The 27,205-nt window shown below is 48.5% G+C and overlaps 11 protein-coding genes across 11 annotated transcripts; 8 read left to right on the top strand and 3 right to left on the bottom strand.

Annotated features, from left to right (window-relative positions):
* Positions 1-228: 228 nt before the first annotated feature.
* On the top strand, positions 229-1,925 carry ASPWEDRAFT_176476 (sugar porter family MFS transporter; the record flags this gene model as incomplete). The annotated part of the gene is made up of 4 exons (XM_040831514.1): positions 229-326; positions 381-709; positions 759-1,220; positions 1,270-1,925. The coding sequence occupies 4 exons, from the start codon at positions 229-231 to the stop codon at positions 1,923-1,925; spliced, it is 1,545 nt and encodes a 514-aa protein (XP_040685077.1).
* A 1,084-nt stretch (positions 1,926-3,009) lies between these two features.
* ASPWEDRAFT_691062 (uncharacterized protein) lies at positions 3,010-3,588 on the top strand. The gene has a single exon (XM_040839016.1). It carries the CDS (start codon positions 3,116-3,118, stop codon positions 3,422-3,424), a length of 309 nt encoding a protein of 102 aa, XP_040685076.1. The 5' UTR covers positions 3,010-3,115; the 3' UTR covers positions 3,425-3,588.
* A 465-nt stretch (positions 3,589-4,053) lies between these two features.
* Positions 4,054-5,640, top strand: ASPWEDRAFT_84159 (putative ab-hydrolase associated lipase; the record flags this gene model as incomplete). Its single annotated transcript, XM_040839570.1, has 1 exon — positions 4,054-5,640. A coding segment is annotated over one exon (1,587 nt), but the record flags the coding sequence as incomplete, so codon positions are not given.
* A 788-nt stretch (positions 5,641-6,428) lies between these two features.
* ASPWEDRAFT_141622 (putative oxalate decarboxylase) lies at positions 6,429-8,672 on the top strand. The gene is made up of 7 exons (XM_040829422.1): positions 6,429-7,088; positions 7,135-7,240; positions 7,291-7,462; positions 7,516-7,583; positions 7,629-7,749; positions 7,795-8,290; positions 8,339-8,672. Exons 1-7 carry the CDS (start codon positions 6,800-6,802, stop codon positions 8,482-8,484), a joined length of 1,398 nt encoding a protein of 465 aa, XP_040685074.1. The 5' UTR covers positions 6,429-6,799; the 3' UTR covers positions 8,485-8,672.
* Positions 8,673-8,737: 65 nt separating this feature from the next.
* Positions 8,738-9,394, top strand: ASPWEDRAFT_187275 (uncharacterized protein; the record flags this gene model as incomplete). Its single annotated transcript, XM_040832179.1, has 3 exons — positions 8,738-8,782; positions 8,842-8,996; positions 9,022-9,394. The coding sequence occupies 3 exons, from the start codon at positions 8,738-8,740 to the stop codon at positions 9,353-9,355; spliced, it is 534 nt and encodes a 177-aa protein (XP_040685073.1). The 3' UTR covers positions 9,356-9,394.
* An 85-nt stretch (positions 9,395-9,479) lies between these two features.
* ASPWEDRAFT_32039 (uncharacterized protein) lies at positions 9,480-10,722 on the top strand (the record flags this gene model as incomplete). The annotated part of the gene is made up of 3 exons (XM_040833607.1): positions 9,480-9,690; positions 9,736-9,905; positions 10,072-10,722. 3 exons carry the CDS (start codon positions 9,480-9,482, stop codon positions 10,720-10,722), a joined length of 1,032 nt encoding a protein of 343 aa, XP_040685072.1.
* Positions 10,723-10,785: 63 nt separating this feature from the next.
* On the bottom strand, positions 10,786-12,566 carry ASPWEDRAFT_691055 (uncharacterized protein). The gene is made up of 2 exons (XM_040839015.1): positions 12,538-12,566; positions 10,786-12,474 (listed from the first exon to the last, which is right to left on the bottom strand). Exon 2 carries the CDS (start codon positions 12,245-12,247, stop codon positions 10,850-10,852), a length of 1,398 nt encoding a protein of 465 aa, XP_040685071.1. The 5' UTR covers positions 12,248-12,474; positions 12,538-12,566; the 3' UTR covers positions 10,786-10,849.
* Positions 12,567-13,423: 857 nt separating this feature from the next.
* On the top strand, positions 13,424-14,813 carry ASPWEDRAFT_54568 (uncharacterized protein; the record flags this gene model as incomplete). Its single annotated transcript, XM_040838073.1, has 2 exons — positions 13,424-13,614; positions 13,673-14,813. 2 exons carry the CDS (start codon positions 13,424-13,426, stop codon positions 14,811-14,813), a joined length of 1,332 nt encoding a protein of 443 aa, XP_040685070.1.
* Positions 14,814-16,456: 1,643 nt separating this feature from the next.
* ASPWEDRAFT_45330 (uncharacterized protein) lies at positions 16,457-18,469 on the bottom strand. Its single transcript, XM_040836509.1, has one exon. It carries the CDS (start codon positions 18,288-18,290, stop codon positions 16,626-16,628), a length of 1,665 nt encoding a protein of 554 aa, XP_040685069.1. The 5' UTR covers positions 18,291-18,469; the 3' UTR covers positions 16,457-16,625.
* Positions 18,470-23,731: 5,262 nt separating this feature from the next.
* Positions 23,732-25,483, top strand: ASPWEDRAFT_187271 (uncharacterized protein; the record flags this gene model as incomplete). Its single annotated transcript, XM_040832178.1, has 6 exons — positions 23,732-24,078; positions 24,129-24,382; positions 24,438-24,830; positions 24,886-25,038; positions 25,089-25,194; positions 25,248-25,483. Exons 1-6 carry the CDS (start codon positions 23,850-23,852, stop codon positions 25,481-25,483), a joined length of 1,371 nt encoding a protein of 456 aa, XP_040685068.1. The 5' UTR covers positions 23,732-23,849.
* Positions 25,484-25,623: 140 nt separating this feature from the next.
* ASPWEDRAFT_187270 (TauD/TfdA family dioxygenase) lies at positions 25,624-27,012 on the bottom strand (the record flags this gene model as incomplete). Its single annotated transcript, XM_040832177.1, has 7 exons — positions 25,624-25,638; positions 25,688-25,832; positions 25,880-26,043; positions 26,097-26,172; positions 26,220-26,448; positions 26,493-26,702; positions 26,760-27,012. 7 exons carry the CDS (start codon positions 27,010-27,012, stop codon positions 25,624-25,626), a joined length of 1,092 nt encoding a protein of 363 aa, XP_040685067.1.
* Positions 27,013-27,205: the final 193 nt, after the last annotated feature.

Genomic DNA, 27,205 nt, shown 5'->3' with positions numbered 1-27,205 from the left:
TGTTCTCCGCATCGTGGCATCCCGTCCGCAAAACTACAAAAGCTGCTCGATGCCCCCGGGTTGCTAGTTCAGTTTTTGTCTGTGTGCGGTTTCTTCTGGCATTCATTGTCTGTCCTTGTCTTTCACTTCGACCCTCTGCAGGCTGTGCCAAGGATTCCCATACTATCGCACAAGAAATTTTCACCCCCTTTCTTTTTCTGTTCTTGATACCCTCTAATACCCTCCACCATGGGTTTCGCGTTGAAGAAACCAGCTGATGCCGTTGGGTCGGCGGCCCCAGCCATCATCATCGGTCTGTTCGTTGCGTTTGGTGGTGTGCTCTTCGGGTATGTTGCCTGGTCCTTATCAAGATATCACACATACTAACACCATTGCTTCAGCTATGATACCGGAACCATCAACGGAATCCTTGCCATGAAATACTGGCGAAAGCTCTTCTCCACCGGATACATCAACCCCGCAGACAACTTTCCTGATGTGACCTCTACCCAGTCTTCCATGATTGTGTCTCTGCTGTCTGCTGGTACATTCTTCGGGGCTCTGGGTGCTGCACCCGTCGCAGATTACTTTGGACGTCGCATTGGTATGATCATTGATTCGGCTGTCTTTTGCTTTGGTGTTATCTTGCAAACTGTGGCTACCTCGATCCCGCTGTTTGTTGCTGGCCGATTCTTTGCTGGATTCGGCGTCGGTTTGCTCTCTGCAACAGGTATGCTCCTATCATCTCGAAAATATATGTCCTATACTAACATGACCAGTCCCCCTCTACCAGTCCGAAACCTCTCCCAAGTGGATTCGTGGTACCATTGTTGGTGCCTATCAGCTGGCCATCACCATTGGCTTGCTGGTGGCTGCCATCGTCAACAACGCAACCAAGGACCGTGATGACACTGGCTCCTACCGGATTCCTGTCGCTGTCCAGTTCGTGTGGGCTATCATTCTCGTCGCTGGCATGCTGGTGCTTCCCGAAACCCCCCGGTTTTTGATCAAGCAAGACAAGCACGAAGCCGCTGCGAAATCCCTCGCACGTCTCCGTCGCATCGACGTCGGTGATCAGGCTATTGTCGAGGAACTCGCAGAGATCCAGGCCAACCACGACTATGAGATGAGCGTCGGCAAAGCAACCTACCTCGAGATCCTCCGCGGATCCATTGGTCGCCGACTGGCAACCGGTTGCGGTGTTCAAGCCCTTCAGCAGCTTGCTGGTGTCAACTTTATCTGTATGTCACTCTCACCCCTATCCCTCTTACCATTCACTAACCCAACCAGTCTACTATGGCACCACCTTCTTCGAACACTCCGGCATCAAGAACGGTTTCATCATTACCCTCATCACAAACATTGTCAACGTGGTCTCCACCTTCCCCGGTCTCTACATGGTCGAGAAGTGGGGTCGTCGTCCTCTCCTCATGTTCGGTGCCGTCGGCATGTGCGTCAGCCAACTCATCGTCGCCATCGTCGGCACCGCCGCCTCCTCCGACGTCGCTAACAAAGTCCTCATCGCCTTCGTCTGCATCTATATCTTCTTCTTCGCCAGTTCGTGGGGCCCAGTTGCCTGGGTTGTGACTGGCGAGCTTTACCCTCTCAAGGCTCGTGCCAAATGTTTGTCCATCACCACCGCTACCAACTGGTTGCTCAACTGGGCGATCGCCTATGCGACACCATACATGGTGAACGCGGGACCAGGCAATGCCAATCTCCAGTCCAAGGTCTTCTTCATCTGGGGCGGTTTCTGCTTCCTCGCCGCTGTGTTCGTGTACACCTGCATCTACGAGACCAAGGGCCTTAGTTTGGAGGAGGTTGACGAATTGTACCACAAGGTCCCTGTGGCTTGGAAGTCAAAGGGCTTTGTGCCATCGTCCAACTACGCGGATATGATGGATGGTACTGAGAAGGAACGTATTGACCACGTTGAGAAGGCATAGTTGGTTGCGGATGTTTTTGTTTTTCTTTTCATGTTTGGAAATATTTGAATTGGGGCGGGGATAGGCCTATATAAGACTCGCTGGACAGATTATATTTATATGGCTGAATGATATCATGACATATGCTTATTCGATCTAATAATAGCCGTAGCCTTGTTGCCTAACACTGCCACATTGAAAATACCCACGGCAGGGAGATACTTCGTGCTCTATATTTCCCACTCATATTGGGTTTTCTTCAATCAAATCATACAATAATCATTATTGATATAATCACTACTATTAATTCCTCCAAAAACAATTCAACAAGCATTGTGAAAAATATACCACATACCCAAAACCAGGACCATGTCCTACCCGCAGACCCCAGAGGAAATACGCATATATGAAGCCATGAATCGCGAAATTGAAGCTTGTTCAGCAGAAGCATTTATCAACTCAGGAATTCCTGAGCTATCGCCCGAGCAGCAGGCTGAATTGGATGAACGGCTCCGTTCCATACAGAGACGTCAGCGGAGTCTTATGTGTCTCTCTCTACTGAAGAATATAACGAAAAAGCCTTTTTTGTGGATTATGATATTTGGTTTTTCGCTTTTCTTATACTGGCATCGGTATTTCTTTGCTTGAGCTTTGCATGGTGTACCTTGGTTTTATATATCAGGCAGCACTGCTCTACAAGGCTGCGACAATGTCTTTCATTTATATTGATGTGCCGTTCAATATCTCCTACTACATTAATAATTAATACACTTAATATTGATACCAACATCCATTCAATGGTCATCGACAAAATATATAATAACGAACACCCTGTCCAAACCTCAGACCTCAGAGGAACTATGCAATCAAGTTGAAGCCATGCGCAGCAACATTCACGCTGTTGCAAAAAAGAAATTGCCTACTTATTTATAATTCCCGAGCAACCACAAGAGGGGGGGGCTGAAATTATCAGAGGGCTGTGTCGCTCCTCAATGCAGCGTAGTCTTTCTGGCGGATTGGGAATGAGAATGTCTTATAGCCTCGTGGCTTGGATATAAGGCAGAAATATTCTACGAATCAAATTGAATTAAAGCATTTGTAGTTGGCGCAGCATATAAGACATCAGATTCCTAATTCTATTTATCACTTATATTGATATTTGTTTGAATTTATCCAATTATAAATTAAGTATTGCCCCTTCAATCCTTTCAATGGTTATTGTCAAAATACATCCCTTACCCGCATATACTAACGACATGTCCGACCCTCAGACTCCAGAGGATGTGCGTGAAGAAATGAATAACAGACTGCTTGAAGCTCTTTCATATGGAAAACTCTGCACACTTGGCAGCTACCATCCCGAGGTCTCGCTGGAGGAGGCGGGAATGAATGAATCTTTGATCTTCAGTCGCCGTCGGGATAGGATTTATGACTGGATGCGAACGAGAAAGTCTTCCTTTTGGGTCTTACTTTTGGTTTCTATCTTTCTTGTCTGGTCTTTTTGGTCATTTTCGTCTTGATCCATGGATGTGACTGTGTGCCTTGTTGCCTTATATATCAGGCAGAAATGCTCCACCAATCATGTTGGAGTTGATGATTTTCACGTGAAAACACCTCCTGGTGTCCGAAAATAGAAAAATGCCGGGGAAAAGAAACAAGAAACAGCGACGAAGACAACACCTTGTGTCACTCTTTTCATCTCTCGCTGTCGCGGTCTTTGCTGTACACTATTTGCTGCTTTTTGCGATACTTCTACGCTCATTCTCATCTTGAGTCATTCCTTCAAACCGTTCGCGAACCATGAGACAGGGTTGATTCCCTCGGCATTTTTGCATCCCCTTAATCCACCATGTTGATAACCTCCACCCGCCACGAACAGTCCCTCCCACTCGACATCCCACGCACCGACGACCGACTCTCGCTATGTAACGACGCGAAACAGAAGGATCCCTTCAGCCCCCAAAACGCCGACTCCCCCGATCTCATCGTGACCGCGAAAGGCGGGACGCAACTCGACCCCCATCGCGACGTGGAATTACAAAACCTGGACAAAACATGCGGTGAGGTTGAAAAGGATCATGCGTCAACGCCGGCTGATGGACTGCTTGGGGATAAAGAGAGAGAGAAATGGGCCGAGTTTTCGACGACGCACCCGCTGTTCCCACCCCTTCCGTCGTACGGGCCGCCGTCGCCGCTTTTCAGTCTGCAGTGTTTGGTGATTCGGTCGGTTTCGTTTGTGTTGTCGCTGGCGTTTTTGGGTGCGGTTGTTTTGGGAGCTATTATTGGGAGTGTGAGGACTTGGTTGGTAAATGCTTTGGGTGGTCGTGCGAATACGGAGAGGAAATTCGATGCGGAGGAGCGAGCACGTGCAGCGGAGAGAAGAAAAGAAGCAGGGAAATGGAAGCGTCGACAAGGGAAGAAGCATGTTGATGATGAAGAAGCCCCCGATGAGTGTCCCCCGTTGGAAGGCGGGAAGGACCCGATTGTGTGCGACGTTGGCTACTACGCAAGGCGAGTCGGGCTGGACGTGGAGACGGTGAAGGTGCAGACGGAAGATGGGTTTGTGATTACTTTGTGGCACGTTTATAACCCGCAGGAGTACACGCCTTTGACTGTTGAAGAGAGACGCCATCGCGGACCGCATGTGTTTTCCGGTCAAGGGAGAGGGAAGTCGTTTCCATCTTCCAATCGTCGATACCCGGTTCTTCTTGTTCATGGGCTGTTGCAGAGCGCTGGCGCTTACTGCACCAACGACGATGACAGTTTTGCTTTCTATCTTTGCAAGTCTGGGTATGATGTGTGGCTGGGGAACAACCGCTGCGGGCTGCACCCAGAGCACACCACGCTGTCGACGTCTGACCCGCGCATGTGGTCGTGGGATATCCGACACCTGGGCGTGCTGGATCTGACGGCTCTCGTGTCCCGCGTGCTGTATGAAACCGGCTTCGAGAAGCTGGGTCTGGTGTGTCATTCGCAAGGTACCACAGAAACCTTGGTGGCACTCTCTAAAGACCAGCGACCGGAGCTTGGAGAACGAATCTCGGTCTTTTGTGCACTTGCCCCTGCCGCGTACGCCGGCCCACTAGTGGAGAGGAGTTACTTCCGCTTTATGAGCAAGATTCCATCCTCTGCGTTCCGCGCAGTGTTTGGTATCCACGCCTTCATCCCTTTCATGATGACCATGCACAAGGCCCTGCATCCCCGCATCTACGGCACATTGGGGTACTACGTGTTTTCATATCTGTTTCGCTGGAGCGACACCCGCTGGGATCGGGGCCTCCGCGACCGAATGTTCCAGTTTGCCCCGGTGTATGTGAGCAGCGAGATGATGCGGTGGTGGCTGGGGCGCGGGTGCTTTGCTACCCAGAAATGCATCCTCGCCACCCAAGAGACGACTCTTCGCGAGGCAGAGGAAGATCGCCGTCTGGAAAACGAGGTGGGCAGTGTCAGCGCACGAGACGAAGAGTCTGCCTGGTATGGGCCGCAAGTTCCGCCATTTGCCCTGTGGATCGCCGGGTCAGATGAGCTGGTCGATGGACGGCAGCTGCTCCGGCGATTGGAGAATGGGCGCGAGCCTCATGTGCAGGTGGTACATGCAAAGGTTATTGAGGAGTACGAGCACCTGGACGTCCTTTGGGCGATGGACGCGATAGACCAAGTGGGGAAGGAAGTGAGGCAGGTACTGTGGCGGACAATGCCGGACGACGCAAAAGCCGTATGCCGAGTGCCTCTGGGAGTGACTGATATGAGATATGAGCTATGATTTGTTTCTGTATTATAATCCGGGCGCCTGGCCATCGTGCATGCACAGCCTTGCACGTGTACAACAGGCGGTATATAGCATTGCAGCATTAGAAGGCATTTCTGACTGCCAGGATGTTCCAGAAAAGTAAGCACCAACGGACATATTACTCAGACCGTGCTCGCCACAATTCCCGTCGATTTGACACGAAACGGACTCCGCACGCGGGGTTGATGCTCCGAGTGCAGCACAGCGGGCGGTATAAATAGAGCTGCAGCGATGAGCTGCAGTCACATGGTGATCATCACGCTGTGGTGCATATGTTCCTATCCATTCTTCAATCCTCGCATCCTGACGAATGTCGGTGTGGGTAGGCATCTTCATATCTATCACTTCTCTATAATTATCTATAATTGCCTATAATTATTCTCTCACCACGCTCAGTCCCATCGGCTGACAAGGTCCTTGCACTAGTCAGTCTTATAGTCGACCCAATCGACCAACCCAGCCCTGTAAGGCAATTTATAATCCCTGTCCGGGCATCATCTCTGACATATTTAATTTATCGTGCGGAGAATGCGTCCATGGCAGTGGGTCCAGCAAGTCTTGATTTCTCCCGTCGGGTTTGGCCGTTTGCTTGGCCGAAGCTTAGCATAAACTGATTCGATGCATTATCCCTGCCACTGTATACTTATTATACTAATTATATCCATTGTCTGGATATCTTGGTGGTGGGGCTCCCCTCATCTCACGTGTGAGATCGGAGATAGATACCAGTACGAGGGTAATCGGCATTCGGCACTGTATACTTGATTTAGGCGTGCTGCCACAGTCTACTATAATCCTACTGAAATGAGGTATATTCATGATATTTCCGGTGGAGATGTCATGCGGAGATGAAGGGATGAAGATGCAACCGGATGTCCATCCGCCCTTGTTTGCCTCGCCAGCCTGGCTTCACCCGATGAGAAAAGAAATACGCAAACGGCATGCAAATAAGAAAATAAAAATAAACTGTAAGGAAAGTAATTATTTCTTTATTTGAATAATTATTTATCCATGCCTTGCTGTTCTGCCTGGAATTCGCATATATATCAATGCGTCATCCCCCGTTTCTATCCATCAACCAGACAGCATTCTGCACTCGATCATCATGAAGCCTCAACTTCTTCAAGCTCTTTCTCTTCTTCTAATTCCCTCTGTCTATGGAGCTCCCGCATCCAGAAGCAATGAGGGAAATCCTCCCCTTCGAGGCCCTCAGAGCCTAATCGGTTACTCGGAGTCCAACACCATCACGGATAAATCCACCGACGAGGGAATTAAATATACACTCGTCCCGGGCCAGAAGGATGATGCAGATGATGGAATTTATTTTGATTTCGAGACTGCTGATAACCCTCAACTGATTCGGGGGAGTACGGGTGGGACTGATCCTGGTCCGAGTATGTCTACCTGCCCCGATGGATGGATGGATGCTGATGCAGATAGGAAATGAATATTATGATCGCATTAACAGTGACAAATTGGCCCCTCCGGGAACTGACGAGGGACAGACGATCAATGCGCAGTGGCCGATGGGGTTGAGTCACAACAGGTATGCTCTGTTCTGTATAGGATAAAGGAAATATTAACAATGATCTATAGACTTGGAAAGGATGGCTCCGGATGGGCTCGACAGGAAAACACCGTCGTGATGCCGGATGCCACTCGGATGGCTGGTGTTGATATGCGCCTGGAGGCAGGAGGCTATCGTGAACTGCACTGGCATGTTGCGGCTGAATGGTCGTTGGTGTTGAATGGATCGTGTCGGATTCAGGTATTCTTCTTCAATTTAATCGTGCATGATGATGGCTGACAGTATGGTTATAGGCTGTCAATGAGAATGGAGAGACCTTTGTGGATGATGTTTCCGAGGGCGATGTTTGGTTCTTCCCTCCGTATGTCTTCATCAACTGTTATATGCCATATACTAATTGACGTAGGGGCATTCCGCACTCCATCCAAGCACTGGATACTGGAGTAGAGTTTCTTCTCGTCTTTGACGATGGCTCTTTCTCAGAAGACAACACCTTTCTTGCTTCTGAAGTCTTTGCCCACCAACCGGTATGTCCATCCCCTATCATACAGACATAAGCTCATCGTCAACAGAAAGAAGTCCTAGCCAAAGACCTCGGCGTCCCCGTGGCAGCCTTTGACGACATTCCCGAAGACGAATTATACATCTTCCCCGGCACTCCGGCCCCCAAAGACATCCAGGAACAAAACGTCACCACCTCTTCCGGCCAGATCAAAGGCTACTCGTACCACTTCTCCGAACAGCCTGCCCATGAAGTCGCAGGAGGATCCGTCAAGATCATCGACCCGGTGTCTTTCCCTGTGGCAAACAACTTCTCTGCTGCTGTTGTTACGGTTAAGCCTGGTGGCATGCGTGAGATCCACTGGCACCCGACGAGTGATGAGTGGACGTTCTTCATCAAGGGTGCTGGACGAGCGACGCTCTTCTCGGCGCCGAGTACGGCGACGACGTTTGACTATCGTGCGGGTGATGTGGGATACTTTCCGCAGTCGAATAGTCACTATATTGAGAACACGGGCGATGGGGACCTGGTGTTTTTGGAGGTGTTGCAGGCGGATAAATTTACTGGTGAGCTTGAATATATCACTGGATATGATATACATGCTAATAGACTAGACGTCGCCCTCGGTCAATGGATCGCTTCTAACCCGCGACAGATCGTACAGGATACGTTGAACCTGAGCAACAAGACCATCTCCAGCCTCAAGACGGAGAAACAATATGTTGTGGCTGGATCGAGCCCGACTTCGATTGAGAATTGATTGATCATCCATATTCAGTCGTGAAGAGGCCATACAATCATTTTAGTAGTGATTAGCAGCAGAAGGCAATATGTAAATACTAGTGCGCAGTGAATTAGATGAGGTGAATCTACCAGCACCAGTACCTCGTAGTGTTATCGACTTAGATATACAGAGTGGAAAAACCAGCTTCTGAAATCTGTAAACCCAAATTATCCAGAAACATCTTCAACACCATCGTGCTGCTCAGAATTCTGATAGAAAAAGCTCAAACATGCCCTCGATCTTCCGTCCAGACCCGGCGGACATCCCAGGAACGGTACCTGCTTCAAAGTTTCGAGATAGACAAAGAGGATTTGACTGCTAACAATGCAACAGTACTACGATTTGCCCAGCATAAGGGCTAATATCGACGAACTTCATGCCCATTCTGACCACTCGATTGTTTCCGCTGTCTGGCTGGACATACTGCGGGAGCAACTTCCTGTCGAAGACTTCTACCACATCCGCCCAGAGGAGGACACGGAGGCTGGGTTCGCAGATCTGATTGTCCATCAGAGAACACCGCCGGTGGCAACCGGAAGGAACAGGGCATTCTTTGTTATCCCGTCGAAGGGTGCCACATACGAACGCGACCAAAGGGAGTGGCAAAAAGGCGTCGTCCAGCTTGCTGGTTATCTATCTGGGATGGTTGGAAACAGGCGGGGGGGCAGCGAGAACACCAGCCTATGGAGCGATTGCAGTTGGTCGTTATGTTCGTTTTTTGAGATGGTCGTATGAGGAGAGGACTGTTGAGCATTGGGTGCCCGGAGATTGGTCGCCAGCGTATTGTATTGGACGCGACTGGCGTGAGATTCAGCATGTCCTTGATGAGATTCTGGCGCTGCACTAGAACGTGCATAGTGTTTTGTTTCTGGTGGGAAAGAAAGACTTCATCATGACGCTTCGACTGGATTGCGTAGTATAAAAACCTGCGGAGACAATTTTCATTCTCTACCTGGCACTGCACAAGCAACATGAGGGATGCTAGATGCTCTCTATGTGGAGAGTTGATGCCTGGTGATTTAATCCCCGACATTGAATATACATCATCGCTCGAGATTTTTAAAGAAGATGAAAAATGGAAGACAGATTTTCGCAAACACAAATATGTGATTGGGGAAGCAGAAGACCTGAATCGAGTCTACTTCCAGCTCCCATGGCTCTGGGGTCGTCTATATAGGACAGGTGAGTGAGACTACACAACTGCTGCATTTATAGGCTAATTATCAGTCTACGAAATATGGGACGGCCTGAACGGAAGCTTGCACCTGTCGGGAGTCTCGCTCCAGGGTGATTGGATGTCAAGGGCACTGTATGCCCCCAGGGATCCAAGCCAACTCATCATGGGCGACCCAAAAAGAATCCCTGATGGATTGCTCCAGACGCTATCAATTGGCGAGGTAGGCCGCGATAGGCGTCCGTTATACTCCGCCCGTGGATACCCGATGCATGAGCGGTGCTGGCAACTATTCACGCGGATACTGGATGTCGACCTGATCGCAAGCCACCTCCGCCTATTTCTGGAAGTGCTCCATCGGCGCGCAGACCAGTTTATATACAATCCAGAAAATCTACACCATGAAGAGGGTGAATGGAAAAGCATGGAGCAACGATATGGTGACGCAGCTCTGGAGGACCCGCAGAGGTATATCAGGCGCTACGAGAGAAGGATGGAATGTTCTGAGTTTGTCTACTCAACCAGAGATCCATTCAATATTCCTGAACTCCGGGAATGTGCTCCAAGGCAGGAAAAGCATCAAGCCAAAGGAAAAAGTCAAAGAGCCTGTCAAGGAAAAAAAGACACCAGATAAACGCACACCACGCAGTCACCGCATGTCTCTACGGGCCTCGTCTACATCCAACGTTCGAAGCATCGTAGTACCCACGGAGATTATCCTCACGATCATGGACAGACTACCTGATATCGACGATATACTATCCTTGCTATGGGTCTTTCCACACTGGAAAGGATTGATTCCCCAGGGATACTGGCGAATCCGGTGCATCAATGAGCTTGTGCTCGATGAGGATCAAGTACCGGACAGGGATTCGTTAAACTGGGGCTATTTGTACTTTAACATTGACGACATTCTTGCCCGTTCGCACGGATGGAGGAATCGACGACGAATTATGACGATTCTGGAGGGGACAAAGGAGATGTTTTTGAAAGAGTTGGCGAAACATAGAATGGGCAAAAATGGGCATACTAGATGCTGATGCTGCTATTATCCAGGGGTTTAGATAAAGTACCGTTATAGTGAAGAGAGATACTATCATTTATCTTGCTCTGGCTACTTTGTATTAACCAGGACTCAGCCGTGGATAACTGGATTGAATCTGAAGCCTAGTATTTGATTGATCGCACTTGACCCGTCAAGCAGACCCCGATTCTCCCAGCTACCAGTCTGAGACGATCAATAGAGCTCTTTGCTAATTTCAACGCTTGTTCATCCAGGAAAAAGAGGCCAATCCGTTCCAGACGAGGCATCAACTCTCCGCGGAATTTGATTAGCTCCCCAAGGCCGGATATCAAAACTGGAACAAATTCCCACCCAATCTCTGTGATTTCGAGCGATTTGAGCGATTGGGGCAGTTGATCGATGATAGATGGTGGTTCCTGGTTATGTGCATTCTCCTGAAAATGTGAACTTGATTCTGGGAGCTTCACAAGGTTTGGATGTCGCATAGACAGATGCTCTAGGACGTGGAATGCTTTGAAGGAGCCAAATGGAAGATCGTCAGTGATTTCGGAAATATACACATCGGGAGAATCATCGCGATGATAACGATGATTATGATAGTCCGAATCGAATCCGATGCACAGTGTCTTGAGAGTTTCTTTGGATGGTAAAAGGCATTCACGAAATCGACTGGCATTGAATGTATAATCATTGGATCCATATCTCATGGCTCCTATGCCAACCTCGAAACGCTCGAGCTTGCTACATGCTGCAATCCAATCGCGCATTCCATAGCAATCGGGTGCCTGTGACAGCACAATTTCCCTGACTGGGCAGTCGGGGTTTTTGACTCCATCCAGGTCCGACTGTCTTGCATCTTCCATATTCTCGGTGCACTCGATCAGTCTCTCGCCTTGGATCCTGCGCACAGATGGGAGATGAAACAGGCCAGGTGAGAAATCCGAATATGTGCCTGCATCTCCGCTGGTGCACGTGTGGTTGCAGTCGAGTGCGACTGTTTGAAGGCGTGGGAATGGAACGGCCTGATGAAACGGTCGCTGGCGCAGTCCTGCTTTATCCAGAATTGTCGACATCAGATCTGCAGGTCCATCGTGGTCGAATGCGATGCTTTCCAAGCGGCTCAAGCGAGTGAGTAGCACCGCTAGCCAGGCCTCTTCGCAGAGATTCCGGAGATGCATCCTCCATTGGCATTGCTCGTTCTTCGTCTCGAATAGCTCTTCCAACATCTGTTCAACCAAGGGGCTACCGCGGAACTCGCCCACCTCTGGGTCAAATTCCTCTAAACACTCGCAACAATTCCAAGAGAAATGAATATGCCTGACGTGCTGCGCCAGGTCGGGACGACGGCACAGGTGCTTAATCAGAGCGATCTCTCGTTCCCCCCTAAAGAAGCCAAATCTAAAATTTCCAATCAATGAATAGAGGAGAGGTTCGAATAGAGACTGGAATCGATGGCAGCACTCAACCAACGCACGAATCGTGGGCACGTGATCGATATGTTGCCCAATACATAAGAGTAGCTCACTTGGTAAATGATTCATTGCGCTGTATGGTACACATCAGACCAGGATGTGCGATCTTTAATATTTCCAGCCATCGGATATCTTTGGTTCGTAGGCAGCAGCAGGACAGGCAGCAGAGGTCTATAGCCCGGAACGGAAATAGTGACTGCATACGCGCACCCCTTGCTGGCACAGTGTGGTATTGCTGCAGCACCAAGGAGAGACAGTTTGCAATTTGGATGGAATCCATCATAATTATCGGAAATCTGAATGATATTTAGCCAAAGCATCAGGATTTACAATGGATTTATCACTGGAGAGAATCATACAATATGACTCGAAGTTACAGGATAGTACTTGTGCCACACTCCTATACCTCTGTGGATCAGATACACCCTTCCCATTTAAGCTTAGGGGGTGGTGTTACACTTACAGATTATTCAGATAGTGGTGGCTGTACAGTGAGAGATGAGTGGAATCCTGTGTAGGAAATATCAATTATCATGATTTTATAACTTTATATACATCCAGCTCCACCGACTTCATCAGGACTTACATATAGAATCTGAAGAGTGAGGACCTGTGAAATCAACACTGACCTAGGCTGGAAAAGCCAGGATATCAGCATGCATCTTTTGAATGTGATGAGCCCCGAGTTGGCGTAGCTTTCCAATATAGCGGAAAGGCTATCTTCTAAATGGGATTTCAAACTGTCCCACGCTATTGACGCAGTCAAAAAGTCCCAAAAAGCACATGCGGAATGCAAAAGGTACTTTTGAACTTCTTCATACACTTACGTCCTTCCTTGTCCTTTCTACTCGGCTTCGCCTTGTCCCTCGACTGTTGGGCCTCGCTGAATGTCGAGTAGGCAAACCGGATCATCTCCTCGTTGCCTCTGGAGAGCAATCCTACGGCACTGATCATCTCCGAGAGAAATCTGGCCGTGTACGCGCCCCGCGAGAACCCAATAACATAGATAAAGTCCCCGGGCGTATAGTACCTCATGAGGAACTCGTATCATATGGGTGCACTAATGGAAATCACACCATGTCTGAATGACTAATAGGCTCGCTCCCAGCCGCAAATGTCTGTTGATAAAGTCACGTGACTGGAGTCTACTTTAACTGCAGCTTGCTGTCAGATAAGAGTGAGATTTCCATTCTCTTCCCCAATTAACACTATTTCCTTATCACCGCATGCGCCATGAGCGCTACAATGAGCGCTGAAGAATTCCTGGCCAATGTTGAAGGCGGCATCCTGCCAGTGAACTGCCATGAGGATGTCTTGCGGATCGCGTTTAATTATCTGTACGAGGTGCTGTGGACCGAGAATGGGGTGTTCGATGTTATAGAGAAGCTGCACGCCCATGGCTGGTCCTTTGGTGAGGGCGAGCTACGCTTCAATCGGTAAGCTACGTCCTGCCATGGTGATCCCTAATAGCACTGTATAAATAACAAATAACAGTTCCCTAGATATATTCTACCTCACCCAGCTAGCAGCAGCCATCTACCGCTCTTCCTCCCAACTAGAAGGCAACTTCCCCTCCTTCTCTGATTTCCCTACCTTCTATAAAGCCCATCACGCCCTCCTACACTCCTCTGTCTGGCGCTCCTACTACTCTACCGCCTTTCTCACCCAGCATACCACAGCATGCTTCTACCGCCTGCCTGACCTCCAGGACCTCCCTGATTCCTCCTCCCCACTAGGCCTGCCACACCACAGTCCAGTACCCACACATATCCTGAAACTCCCCCGCTGGGCCTATACTGTTTGGAAAACATACCGCAGGCAGCCTTTTCTACCTTCTGCAACTCTTACTGTAGTAGCCCTTAGCACACTAGAGGCAACCATGACACGCCTACACACAGCTTACCCTAGCATACCACCCTATTCAGAATCACATGCGCGCTTTTGGCTTGATAAATTTACTCCTGATCCATCTCGCCTGGCAACAGCAAATCTCCAGGAAGCATGGGGGCCTAATAGCTTTGGGATATTAGTCGCGCAGGGATGGTATGATATACATAGCTTAGAAGCAGAGTACCTTGCACAGGTATCAGGGAGGGAGGTTGTTAAGGGAGCTGATGAGTCTGAGCAGGTGATGTGGTGCGGGTTGCCAGATGGAGGGATTGGACTGTATGCGTGGTGCAGGGGCTGGGAGGAAGAGGTTGGGAGTGAGGAGGAGGTAGAGTTCCTAGCTGCTATTGCAGTGGAGGAGACAGTTGGACTAGGACTGGAAGGAATTCACATGGATAAGTTAGACTTATCAATCCAGTCACATATACTACTAGCAGTCATGGAGGCTGCATTGAAGGACACGCAGGAGAGGGAGCAGTTCCTGGGGGAGCTGGAGAGTCAGATGGTGCAGAAGGGGATTATTGACCAGGAGAGGGCAGAGAGATGGGTCAGGGAGGCCTTAGGTATCATGGAGCCGTATGTACGCGTATGGCAGGGCGTGTGGCCTGGTGCAGAGGAGAGAGGGAAGATGCTGCGGCAGATCTTGATGGAGAATGCGCAGCTCTTTGCACGCTGGAGAGTGTCACCTCTTTTGAAGCAGTTCACCTTTGAGCTGGGGCCGAGGAGTAAGGAATTTAGACGATACTGATTCTATTCAAATCTACAATATAGCTCTGTGCTCTATGGCGTATTCTCTATCTATTAGATACCAATTTAACTAAGAAGCATTGATGGTTGGTTAGTCGTATATAAACTAGAACAGAGTCATGACCCAAGCTAGCATTCCAATTTCATACCCATTCACTAGGTAGCTGCAACGAGAATAGCCACGGAGCATTTGAGCTCCCATGAGAACTTGCGTTCTCCACCTTCGCGCCGGAGCAGCACCCAGACCAATGTCCATTTCAGGAATTTTTCATTGGTTTGTAAATCTTACCCAGCAAGACTTTTTCCTGGCTCTACTTAAGTGCGGAATTCTCTAAGCAGCTAATGGCAGCTATATGACCCATGTGAAAATCCTTAGAATGTGTTCCCTCATGCTTTACTTAATCTATTATTAGATAAGAACTTTATTCTAGTAAGTGTCACACCCTGGGATCTCGCAATGGTACCCAACCTGTAACCTGTGACCCTAATCTAAGGATGTCAACAGTAACTGGGGTGCTCCTATAAGCTGAGAGTGCTTGAGAACGCGGTAGGATAGCTAAGGAGAGAAGTAAGGCTAAGAAGTGTATACACTTCTTGATTAAGCAAGAGATGTGTGAACAAGCGGGTAGAATGATTAGATAAGTAATTAAAAGGTGACTGTGGAATTGTAGACTGTATTAATCATGAAGAACTATCTAAGTGTCCTTATATATCCTTTACTGAGTATACTATCCTGTATACTATTTATGGTATTCTGTTAGGTACCTATATACCATATTATATACCATCCATGGTATGTCAAATGGTATTCTTATTACGTGATGTGGGTGGTTACTAGATAGTGGTTATAAAGAGTATCTTATAAGTAATTTATAATTCTCTATAATAAAAATATCCATTTCCCTGACGGCCTGAACGTACCAGTCCCGCCCCAGCAACTGTACCCTGAGCTCCTCTGAAAACTCCTCCCAGGTTAGGAGAAAAGTGCGATTGAGGCACGGTGCCAGACGGGGACGGATACTGCTTGGTCTCCGTTCTCCGTCACGCCCACCTGCGCAGTCGGCACCCCCCGGGATGGCAAGTGTGTGGTGGACACTCTGGTCTGCGATGACAACACCAGACCCGAGAATGGACTCTGTGTCAGCGAGGTGAAGCCGCGGTGTCCAGACCCGGAAACCTACACGCTCATCAACGGCAAGTGCGAATACAAGGTGCAGCCGTGCGACTCGGGATTCATCCCCAAGGACGGCAAGTGCGTTTCCCTTGTCGAACCGGATTGTGGCTCCAAGGGCAAGTTCAACGGAACGGCGTGTGTGGGTGAGGAGCCCGCCTGCCCGGATGGCACGACGTATGAGCCCCCCGACGGTGTGTCCAAAAAGGACGTGCCCAGGTGTCCGGATGGATCGCCGCCCAAGGACATGAAGTGTGTCGTCAAGACGGATCCAGATTGCCCGGATGGATTCTCCAAGGATCCAACCACCAAGGAGTGTTTCTCCTCCAAGCCTCCTGCTTGCCCCGAGCACCAGGTCTTCAAGGACGGCCACTGTGTTCTGGAAGATGGCACCTGCATGGACTTTGAGTTCGAATACTGTCCGAATGTGCCTTCTTTGGTGGCCGGGTAAGAGGGCTGTATGTCCTAGCCATGTCGGTATTAATGGAAGTCCTGTGCTGTGATTTTGAGAGTCATGTCAGTCTAGAGCAATTTCAAAACTAATTGGCAAGAAAGTAACAAGATCTGGTAAATGGCATTGAACTATTATAATATATACATTTCACTCTTTCGATATAAATCTTATACAACACTCCCGAACAATCATGGATGTAGTTCATAGCGCGGAGAGACTGATGACGACTGTATGTCATGAGGCTGCCGGGCATCCAGATTCTCCAATTCCGTCGGGATGTGGTGTGGAATACGGTCTTGAGAAACCAGAGTGCCACCAGGGCCCATCGAGCCAGGGTCTTTTTCAGGAACCAACGTAGGTTGGCCCTGTTGGCCGCGTCTGCGACGGAGGATCATTACCCAAGCAAACGCACCGATCAGAATCACTCCGGCGACAGCAACACCAACTCCGATTCCTGCCTTCGCACCGGATGAGAGGCCGCTGCTGGGTTTGGACGCTTCGCTCTCGTCGGCTGCAAGCCCGTTCCAATGTCCGTCCCAGGTACCTTCGAACGTATAGCCCGACTTTCCAATATACTGATCTTCCACATTGATGTTTTCGGGAGATGGAATTGAATAGCTGGGACCTGGGGCTTGGGCGAGGAACCAGTATCCCTCATTGTTTCCCTTGACATAGTTCGCGCCGAGGAAGGCAGCCTGGAGGAAGGCTCGCCCGAGAATGTATGTGTTGTCGTCGGATGCGAAACATGGGAAGTAGCTGGTGTTCTGTGCGACAAGGGGCTCTTGTAGAGTGAGATCAAGCAGTTTGAATGGGACTTTGATGGTGGTGTTGTAGCTGCCGCTGTTGTTTGCATAGAAGGAAAACGACAGATAGGCTGCGGACGAAGTGATGTCCTTATACTGGCTGTCGGATTCATTCCAGAAATACAAGCCCAGACTTTCGTTATACGTGACGGGCAGCCAGGTGGCAATGGAGTCGCAGGTCGACTTGGGAAGGTAAAGATAGGGCCGTGTAGGGTCGACTTGAACGTGCGCAGGTGAGGGGAGCATATTGTCTTTGCGGGTGAAATTCCATGGCGATCCTCCAGTCGCGACGCCCAATCCAATATCCTTCATCTGGATCTCGAACTCTCCGTTGGGCAAAGCGACCTTTTGACTACTCACATCGCCGACTACGCGGTTCTGGTCGTATCCCCCCAGTACGAGGGAGCCGGGAATATTCTCCTTCACCGATCCGATATGCATGCCAAATGAATATGAAGGGATCTTGTTCGCGCCGCCATCAGTGTAGAGGTATGAAGCAATCATGTTCATCTCCTCCCCAGAGCTGATGTCGGGGATGTGCTTCAGCTTTGGTGCCCCCAACGCCAACGTTCCCACCTCCACTGGATATGCCTTTCCGTTCGGGTATGTCTGGTAGGTATCATAGGTGGCAGTCATACTGACGTTCGGAACGATCGGGCCGAATTTCATATAATCACCAAGAACGCCTTGTTTGCTTTCTCCCGCCACGTTCCAGTTGACGGCGGTCCAGTCACTTTCGCCCTCGAGGTAATTGGTATTGGTATTGGATGCGCTGACGTTGAATGCGCCCGCGCGTTGGGCATAGCAGGTCTTTGATGTAGTTGTGTTCGAACAAACATTGCTGAGGAGGATATTGCTTGCCCAGGACGCACCGGGATACAGGTCGACATCCTGTTCCTGGCTGCCCAGCTGCATCTGGACTGCTTGCCATGGGCCATCGGGGCCGTATGTCTTCGAGGACCAGTCCACATTCTGTGTGCCGGCTGCCCGAGCGCCGGCCGCGAGGGCCAGAACTCCATATAATAGTAAGTGAAGTGGTGTACTGGCCATTATGTTAACGATAATGTGGCAACATCTGCAACAATCTTCACGGCAGGAAGAAAGCAGCACCGTGGGAAAATAAGAAAAAGGAGAGGCAGACTTGAGGGAAATGAATGAGGCTGTGGGCTGTGGCCGCTGACAGAGTGATCGGGCTAATTCACTTGGGGCTCAGTGACAGGGCCTTTGTCAACAGAAGCTAAATAATGAGAAGGAGTGATGGGCTGGCACAGCTGGATGGATTGGGCAGTGATGTACATCCAAAGCGGCAAATGGGTGGCTGCGATTGGCCAGGGGTCCATATTCCGGTCTGGTCCGACGGCCAGATTGAGTGAGCTTGGTAATTTCTAGATAAGATCGCCATTGCTGTCTCCACTGTTGTTTATCGTGGTCAATGGGATGGTTCATGGTCATGGCTAAACGAGATGGGTTGCATCACGTACCAGATACTGTTCTACTACAGTCTAGGATACTCCATAGTTTCAATAGCTAACTCATCTAACGAAATATAAGCAATATAGGTTTTTATAAATGTACAGCACCCTCAAGCTGAACACATCTTAAATGACGCTAAAAATGACCCTGGTGGGGGCCAAAGCACTGACCGTCAGATTATGAACTGCTCTCAGATTGAGCTCTAAAGGCTTAGAGCCTAATGCCTCGAACAGGATGGATATGAGGCTATGGCGTTTTATGGTTCTAAGCTTCTCAAGGCTGATTTCACATGAGGCCATAAATCCAATTGCAAGTGTCCCACTCTCATTTGCGAAAATTCTGTTGGTCTGGGCCATTGACCAACTGTTTTGATCATGACTTGCAGTCGCGATTTAAGCATGCAGATGTATCAAATATCCAATACAATATCAGCTATACTTTCTCATTTTTGGTTGGGATGTGAATAAAATAATGTAAAATGCATTGATTCTTGAATTGTGATGGTTTTGAACTGAGATAACTGTTCGGCTGTGGCCTCCGCCAAGGGTGGGGCAGTGATGGCTTAACCAAAATGAACGCCCCAACGAGAAAATGCATCATCTCTTATTTTTAACCACCATCACTACCTAGATAGGCAATCTTGAAGCTACAATGCGTCACCTTTAGTATCCATAATATATAGAGGCCTAGATTTAAGCTTATCAATTTACTAGAACGCGCATACAGTAATCTCGCACTATTACAAATAGGGTAGTAATAAAACCCACTTTTAACAAAGAAAAGTCCCTGTTTGATTCAATTGCCCATATAAATTTTGATATTCCTGGCTATTTCGTTTATTGTAAAATCTACCTAAAAATTTGTAATATGTAGCTGATTTGGTATGGGAATGGTCTAAAGTAGACGGAAAATATGAGTCGGGACCCGTCGCGTGCATGTTGTAGATATATATTTTTGAGCATAGATCGTGTGTCGGCGAAGACACCAAACTACCAGGAAGAAGATGATTATCTTTCTGGATAGTTTCTTATAGCACGAGTTTATGGTAGTATAACTTGTCATATATCCTATTAACTTCTGATATGCATTCCATCTATAGCCCTCTTTATTCTGATTATTCTACTCTTTATCTTGAAGGAGCTGTTTGATATCTCAAAAATACAATGGACCAGTTATATTGGTCGTACATAGGTCGAACAGAAATGCATATTAAGTTGTGTCATATTCAAGGTCCGGCCCGCAATCTGGAGCTCCCATGAAGCATGGAGACGCGCCAAGCGACGGAATTATATGCATACAAAAAGTGCGTCCATAGAAGTGTTTAACTACGTACGAATAGTAAAAGTGGGAGAAGCTGGGGGCTCGGAGTAATCCAGATTGAGTTGAACGGACCAATTGACATGCTCATGACAGTGTGATTGACATGGGTGTGCTCCACTGATCTTCAGAGATGGCTGCGTGACCTTCAGCTGACCATGCCTACCATAAACCAGGCCAGCTTGATCAAACCTGCCTTATCTACGATATCAAGCTTCTATTGTCGAGTATAAAAAAACCAGCTGTTCTATTGTGGAATAAAGATAGCATTAAGCCTTTTGCGGTTGTTTCTTCATGTCAATGTGCATTAAACCCCTCTTCGTATTTAAGCACGGCCTGTCAACGAATCAACAGCCCTCAGACGGGCCCAGTGAATTTCGATCAACATGTTTGTGTTCATAGTCTGCATGATCTCCACCACACTAGACATGGTTTTGCACTCAGCTCTTCAGCCTTCCGGCCTTCCAGGCGAGGGTCATAAATACGCTCTCAGGATGCTCTTTCGCAATCCCAAAACCGCCGTTCCGCACATAATTTCCCCGTTGGGTCCTGATAGCTCCTTCCCATCATGGAGGACACCCTGCCTGACCATCGAGAAATGCAGGGAGCGACTGACACGGACACTGTTTCTCCCACCCAACTACAAGCGACCTACGCGAACGAAGAAACCCAGACTGTCGAGGATCCCACAGCCAGGCATGACGATGACGACCCATCCGAAGAAGCTCGTCCGACCAACGATCGCATCGATGAACCACCGATAAATGAGTCTGACCGACACAACACGCGGACAGAGCGCTCGGGGTCTCATTCAGAGGCCAGCTCCCCTGGCAAAAGCCAAACCCTAATATCGGAGCTTGCAACAGCAATTAAGAACGGATATGTGGACGAAGTGAAGAAGCTGTTGGATGCTGATGGGGCGAAGAGCATTGTTTTCCCGAGCCCACGCACGGATGAAGGGGTCACGCCTCTGATGATTGCTGCTATACATGGTCGTGGACAAATTGCAGAGCTACTACTGGACACAGGTGCCGATATGGATTCAGAAGATTCAAACGATTGGTGGACAGCCCTTCACTATGCTGCTCGATTTGACCGGGTTACAATTGCCAGGTTGCTTCTCGAGCAGGGCGCCAGCAAGGACTCTGTCAACTACGGTGGAGGAACACCACTAAGCATCGCAGCACAAAAAGGCCATCTAGCCATGACGGAATTGCTGTTAGATTACGGTTCCCGCGTGGACGAACCTGATGATGACAGGATGCCTCCTCTTCACCATGCAATTGCAAATGGTCATTACGAAATTGTGGAGCTTCTTTTAAAATACGATGCGGATGTTCAGCAGGATGACTATTATGGCCGAAATGCGTTGCACCATGCCTGCGAACAGGAAAGCTCTAGGTTTACCAGGCTCTTGCTCGGGAATGGTGCCGACGATCCAGATATTTTGAACAAGTCGGACAAACATGGCTGTACCCCTCTCCAGTATGCAACCTATGGAGACCGTGAGTCAACTGTGGATTTGTTGCTGGCCCAAAGAAACATCGATCTTAAACACCGTGACTATGACGAGGATACCGCTTTGTCGGAGGCAGCGTACCGGAAAAACTATACGATCATGATGAAAATCTTGTCGCATGAAACATATATGCCCCTGAATCCTGTCCGTTCGCGAGCTTTTTCTGCCAAGAAATTTGAAGGCGAGCGAATATCAAAAGTGCTTATCGACTGCCTAGAAAAAGATGAGAATAATTCGTCGTCCGATCTGGAGGCAATCATGTTTTGGGCAGTGGTGAATGGGAATACCGACCTGGTGAGGGATTGTCTAGGCAGAAACGAAAGCCTGTCATCGTGGAAGCAATATAATGCTACTTGGATACACATGGCTGCCAAATATGGCCATCCTGATTTGATAGAAAAGCTGATCGGCAAGGGTCTTTCTGTTGACGATGTTGCGGATGGTGGTATTACCGTTTTGCATTTCGCAGTGGAAAGCGGAAATCTGCCAGCCGTCCAAACGGTTTCTTATCAGAGCTTGAAATCGAGAGTATCGTCAGAGTATGAAACGCAGCCTAAATCAGTCGAGATGCGTGCCCTGCATTTGATACAAAAGTTTATCCAGGCCAATGACCAGCAAGAAAAGGAGTCGCCCTTTTCTCTTGCAGTGAGAGGAAAACGCAAACATATCGAAGATTTCTTTTGGGAGACTCTCACGACCATTTTACGCCTTGTTAGAGGCGCTAAGCCAAGCTTCTGGGTTTCTCGTGAGCATGCACAGGATGGCCAGCGACTTCTCGCAGTGGCAGCACAGCTTGACCGACCAGGACAGGAAGATAATTTAAAATACCTGCTGACAACCATGTTCAAACATGGCGATGATGCTCCTGAAGAGTCCGCAACGGCTTTACAGTGGGCAGTCTATCACTTACAGCCAGTCCCTGTCTGGTGGCTTCTATCAAATGGTGGACATCTTCGAACGAAGGAAATAAAACGTGCGCTTGAAATTCTCAAGAAAAGGGACACTAAGTCCAAGTCCAGTAATATTATAGACCAGCTTCTGCACAATCCTCCCCCGGTGATCGACCATTCAGCCAACCCATTTGACGATGACCAGGTCGAATGGCAAAACGTTGCACCCGAGGACGTCAACGTGCTCGACCGTTACGGGACAATTTTTGACTTTTATCGCACGGAGAACAAAAAGGGCCAGATCGACTTTCAATACAAACAAGAGATACTTCGGAGTATTATCTATACGCAAGGCCCTAGTGCTATTATGTCCCAAGCCAAACAAGAGAATTATCGCGATTTGAGTGTCCTCGAGAGAGCCATGAAAGACGAGCACTGCAAATCAGAACCAAGCCCACCTACACAGGCCGAAGCTCAGTCAGTGAAAGCCCAAAATACTGCATCATCAACTAAGGACAAGAAGGGATCCAACCCCGCATTTCGATGGATACATGTGCCAGCCAATGATGTAAGGATAAGCATTGTGTAGACACTCTTTGCGAGGATTATGAAACTAACATTATGACCAGATGAATCTAGTCAAGGTCGATATTATTCCGGTCCATTCCCCCTCTGGTGACTTGATTCTAAACTTCATTTCTCTGTAGGATCTTGTTACCCGTTTGTCGAGCGATATGCAGAAGACCAACAAACAACATCGTTCTCTCGTCAGCTTTATTGATCGAAGCTGGACAAAAATGGATGCCGGCGGGCGCAGGAGATTTATGAAACCTCAGTGCCTAGTACGTGCTCAGATATATTTGAATCTCATTGTGCTAACAAGTATCGCTAGCGCCATGTCGAGAAGCATAATGCGGGAAAGACCGCTCCACCCCAGAGTCCAGATACTAAACCAAAATTGGAGGAGAAAGGAAAGCATGATGACTCAAAGGCCGAGCAGAAGAAAGAGTCGAATGAACCGCGAGAAAACGATAACCCCACGCCATATCCCGATGCTAATATCTCTGGGGCAGAGAAGAAAAAGACCAGATCGGCCACAAAGCCCACTGACAATATGAAGACTGAAGCTCAGCCGCGGGGCAGTATAGCGCTCTACGTATGTCGTATATTCTGATTCGAATATGATGGGGAAATTATTGACGGCCGTTGCAGATGCCATTTCTATCTATTCTGAACAGAGACACTCCATCATTGAATAAAGATGCTGCTACTGGTGATTTCAGCGAGACAAAGGACGAGAAGAAGGAAAGCAATGAAGATGCGGGATCAAAAGAGAAGCCCGTTGGCGACTTCGATTTCCTGAAGAAAAGTTTTGTTAGGAAGTGGGATGAGGAAATTGCACACTCGCGGATGACGCTGGATCAATTTTACTACGCAACTGTACCGGACACCAAAGATCGTGACAACGACCAGGTGCTCTCAAGATACTTGCAGATGCAGAAAATAAAGGTCAAGTATGCGAAGGACCCGGAAAGGATGGATCAAGAAATCAGGAAACTGCGTGCAAATGAAGGCAAAGGAAACGAAAAAGAAACGATTCTGACGGTTGACCAGTTATGGCTGTGGGTGATAGACGAGAGCACGTAACCCATTCTATCTTGAGGTTACATTGCTAACTTTGGTACACAGAGACAATCATCACAGCAACCACAGAGTCATCCCAGGGAATCGACGATATTGTGTTTGAAGATGTCGTTGACAATCTGGTAATTGGAGAGCACGATGGTGCCTTTCACCGACCAACGACTGTCAGTGAAATGATGGAGTTGATTATTGGCGCTGCAACAAGATTATTTGTCAAACAACATAGTTCACTTTCCGAGGGAAACGGCCTGGGCAAAAAAGGAGTGTTGGATGTCTTTGATGAGTCTATCCGAGATGTGGTATGTAAAGTATCGGATATAGAGACATACAAGACCGGTTCTAATCCTTCGCCAGGCTGATCGCGAAATGAGGCTCTTTGATCGATTCAGGAAAAGTCTTGCCAGAGCAGAAGAAGGGAAAAGGGCCACCTCAAAGGACCTAACCAAAGACCAAGGCTCTACTAATGAGACAATGACCTCGAATGACAAAGGCCATCTCCCTTCTGAAGAAGCCGAGGTGAACTCCATCTCCGAAGAGACGAAACTTCTGCGGGAAATCAAGGATATTTGTGATGAGCTGAATATTCTGAAAACCCTAGTCGAGGCCCAGGAGACTGTGTGGAAACAGGCGTTCCGTGTCGAAAACCTAGAGAATGGGCGTTTTGAGTATAAGCATTCTTGTACACCGGCTACTGTTAGGGCTGAACTTGAGGAGACAATTCATAATGCCCAGGACGTACTGAAATCGGTACGTCTATTATGCGATTGGTGTTCTTGAAAATCATGCTGACCTTCAAACCTAGATTTATACTCTGCTGGACTTGCGACAAAAGCAGGCCAGCCTGAAAGAAGCCGAATTCGGACGGAAACAATCAGAGGCAACTGCCCAGCAGTCCGAGGAGACGATGAAGCAGTCCAAGACCGTCATGGTTTTCACTGTAGTGACCATTGTCTTTGTGAGTGGGCTCATTCCAGCAGTATTACTGAATACTAACCTTTCAACTAGCTCCCTCTATCATTCTTGACTTCACTCTTTGCACTAAATGTATCCGACTTTCCTCACCGCGGTGACAATGTGGAGTATCGCGGCTGGTGGATATTCCCTATTCTCTGTAAGTTTCATCATACCCCTGGCCGTACACTATAGTCTAATGCAGAGCTATAGTCGGCACCTCTGCTGCATTGTCTATTCCATGTGTCCTCCTTGCATTCAAGGTGAACTCGATTGAATATTTCTGGAACAATCCTGAAAAATTCAAAACGTTAATCAAGGATGTCACAAGCGGGATTAAGCCTCGGCTTGCTTCTACCACCGCCAGAGCATCTAGAAAGACTTTGGGAGATGAAGAGAAAGGGACTCGATCTAGTGATTCTGTGTTGAAAGATAGTCATTCATCATAGGTCGTTTAGAATTTGCATATTATTTACATGTACTCGTGACATGGCGGTATACTATAACATGGAAACATATCGGCCATTCCTAGCGGATGTTACAAACATAGGTAGGTCAATGAAACGAGATGATATTGAGAAACGATGCCTCAACTGGGCGGAGCCTCAAATTTGTGATCAGCTTTTATATTGATTGACGCCTACCTTTCCTACCGATCTGGCGCTGGGATCTAATGGAAAAACCTGGGGTCCATATGAGAACTCTTCATCGTAGAGCCGGGACTTTCGCGCTTGCAGTGGTTCTGGTGCTGTCCATGCATTTTCGGGATCCCGAAGCCACAGCCGTAGAAGGTAGCGCCTATTTTGATCAGAACGTCCATATCCTAAGTATATATTGGAACTTACGTATGATTCTCATCATCCTGATAGCTGTTTCGCGCGTGGATCATGCTCATATTGTTGATAAACTGCATATCACCTCTTTGCAGCTGCATGGAAACGTGGAACTTTTCGGCCAGAAAGTGGAGGGCGTCTAATGCCTCTGCCTGCGCGGAGTTGAGTAGATTTCTCTGCGAAAGAGAGCCAAACCCCGCAAAAGAGCGTCGGAGAACTGGAGGATCACTCGTTCCGGGGCATCGCCTGCAGGAGGCTGGTAGAATAAAAGCGGCCGGTGGGTGACGATATCAGGTTGTTTTCCACTGCACTAGATGAGCACTGGGACTTTTCGCATGTTTGATGAACTTACTTTGGAATAGGCCAGTCCTCTGCCAGGACACGAATAAGATCAGGCCGGTTCTTGGCCAGTTCGTTATACACTCTCCACCCACTGGCCAACAGGCTTTCGCCGCCAGACGCTGCTTCGTCCAATGTAAAAAGTGACACAATATCCCCCACATCAGTGTGGAAGATGACTTCGCCATCAGAGTAAGCGGCTAGGGAGAAATTCTGCTGCTTGTCTTCCAAGCTGCGAAGGTCTGTGATATGGGCAATCATGACGTCGGCAGGCTGTCCCTCGAACTGATGAGGCCCCGATTGGAGGCGATATGGGCCGAGACACCAACGTAGATGATCATGTTCTCTTCCCGAGTGTATTGGGTGACTGGGATTCCACGGATCAGGGTGAAGCCGTACCCATAGTGTAGATTGTCCGATACAGCACGGAGAACAGGGTGCAGTGAGGGGGAGGGGAAAGTGGATGGATCAAGTTCATGCATGGACTTGCTCAGTGCTATCATGCAATTAGCGGGTGGTTTCCCTCAACAGTAGACCAATGATTGAGACGAACTCTGAAAATAACTTAGAGCCGCATCAATCTCAGCCAACTGCGAGGTATTCAAAACCATGAGCTTGGTCCGGTTTTCTTGGGCAGATTCCTCTAGATTCAGATCACTTCCTTCCCAGACCATATCCGAGTCCAGTTCTGCAGGAAAGCCAGCGGGAAGAGCTGCCTGGGCAGGTTGCCTCTGCAAGTGGTCAAGAACCCGAGCATCATATTGTGCACGGTCTGGATAGTAGGGTATGGATTCAACGGGAGACATGTTGGATACCATATTGCGTGGCTGTATATTGATAAATTTGGGAAAAGTCTATTTCTCTCCTATCTGGTACAGCAGAAATAAACAGACTGGACAAAGAAATTGTCTGCATTTCTCAGCGAATGCTCAGCTGGGTCCCACGTGACATAGAAGTTGCGTAGAAGGTCTATATGGGCCGGAGTATGATTCAAAACTT

The sequence above is a fragment of the Aspergillus wentii genome (assembly GCF_001890725.1).
Source record: "Aspergillus wentii DTO 134E9 unplaced genomic scaffold ASPWEscaffold_8, whole genome shotgun sequence".
Lineage (NCBI taxonomy): Eukaryota > Fungi > Ascomycota > Eurotiomycetes > Eurotiales > Aspergillaceae > Aspergillus > Aspergillus wentii.
This window is presented reverse-complemented; position numbering and strand designations above follow the sequence as displayed.

Bases quoted from the DNA above. Each gene is read 5' to 3' on its own strand.
- ASPWEDRAFT_691055 (XM_040839015.1), bottom strand. From the start codon at position 12,247: ATGAATCATTTACCAAGTGAGCTACTCTTATGTATTGGGCAACATATC.
- ASPWEDRAFT_691062 (XM_040839016.1), top strand. From the start codon at position 3,116: ATGGTTATTGTCAAAATACATCCCTTACCCGCATATACTAACGACATG.
- ASPWEDRAFT_141622 (XM_040829422.1), top strand. From the start codon at position 6,800: ATGAAGCCTCAACTTCTTCAAGCTCTTTCTCTTCTTCTAATTCCCTCT. The intron at 7,241-7,290 runs GTATGCTCTGTT...AATGATCTATAG, and splicing joins ATGGGGTTGAGTCACAACAG to ACTTGGAAAGGATGGCTCCG. The intron at 7,463-7,515 runs GTATTCTTCTTC...GTATGGTTATAG, and splicing joins ATGGATCGTGTCGGATTCAG to GCTGTCAATGAGAATGGAGA.
- ASPWEDRAFT_45330 (XM_040836509.1), bottom strand. From the start codon at position 18,290: ATGGCCAGTACACCACTTCACTTACTATTATATGGAGTTCTGGCCCTC.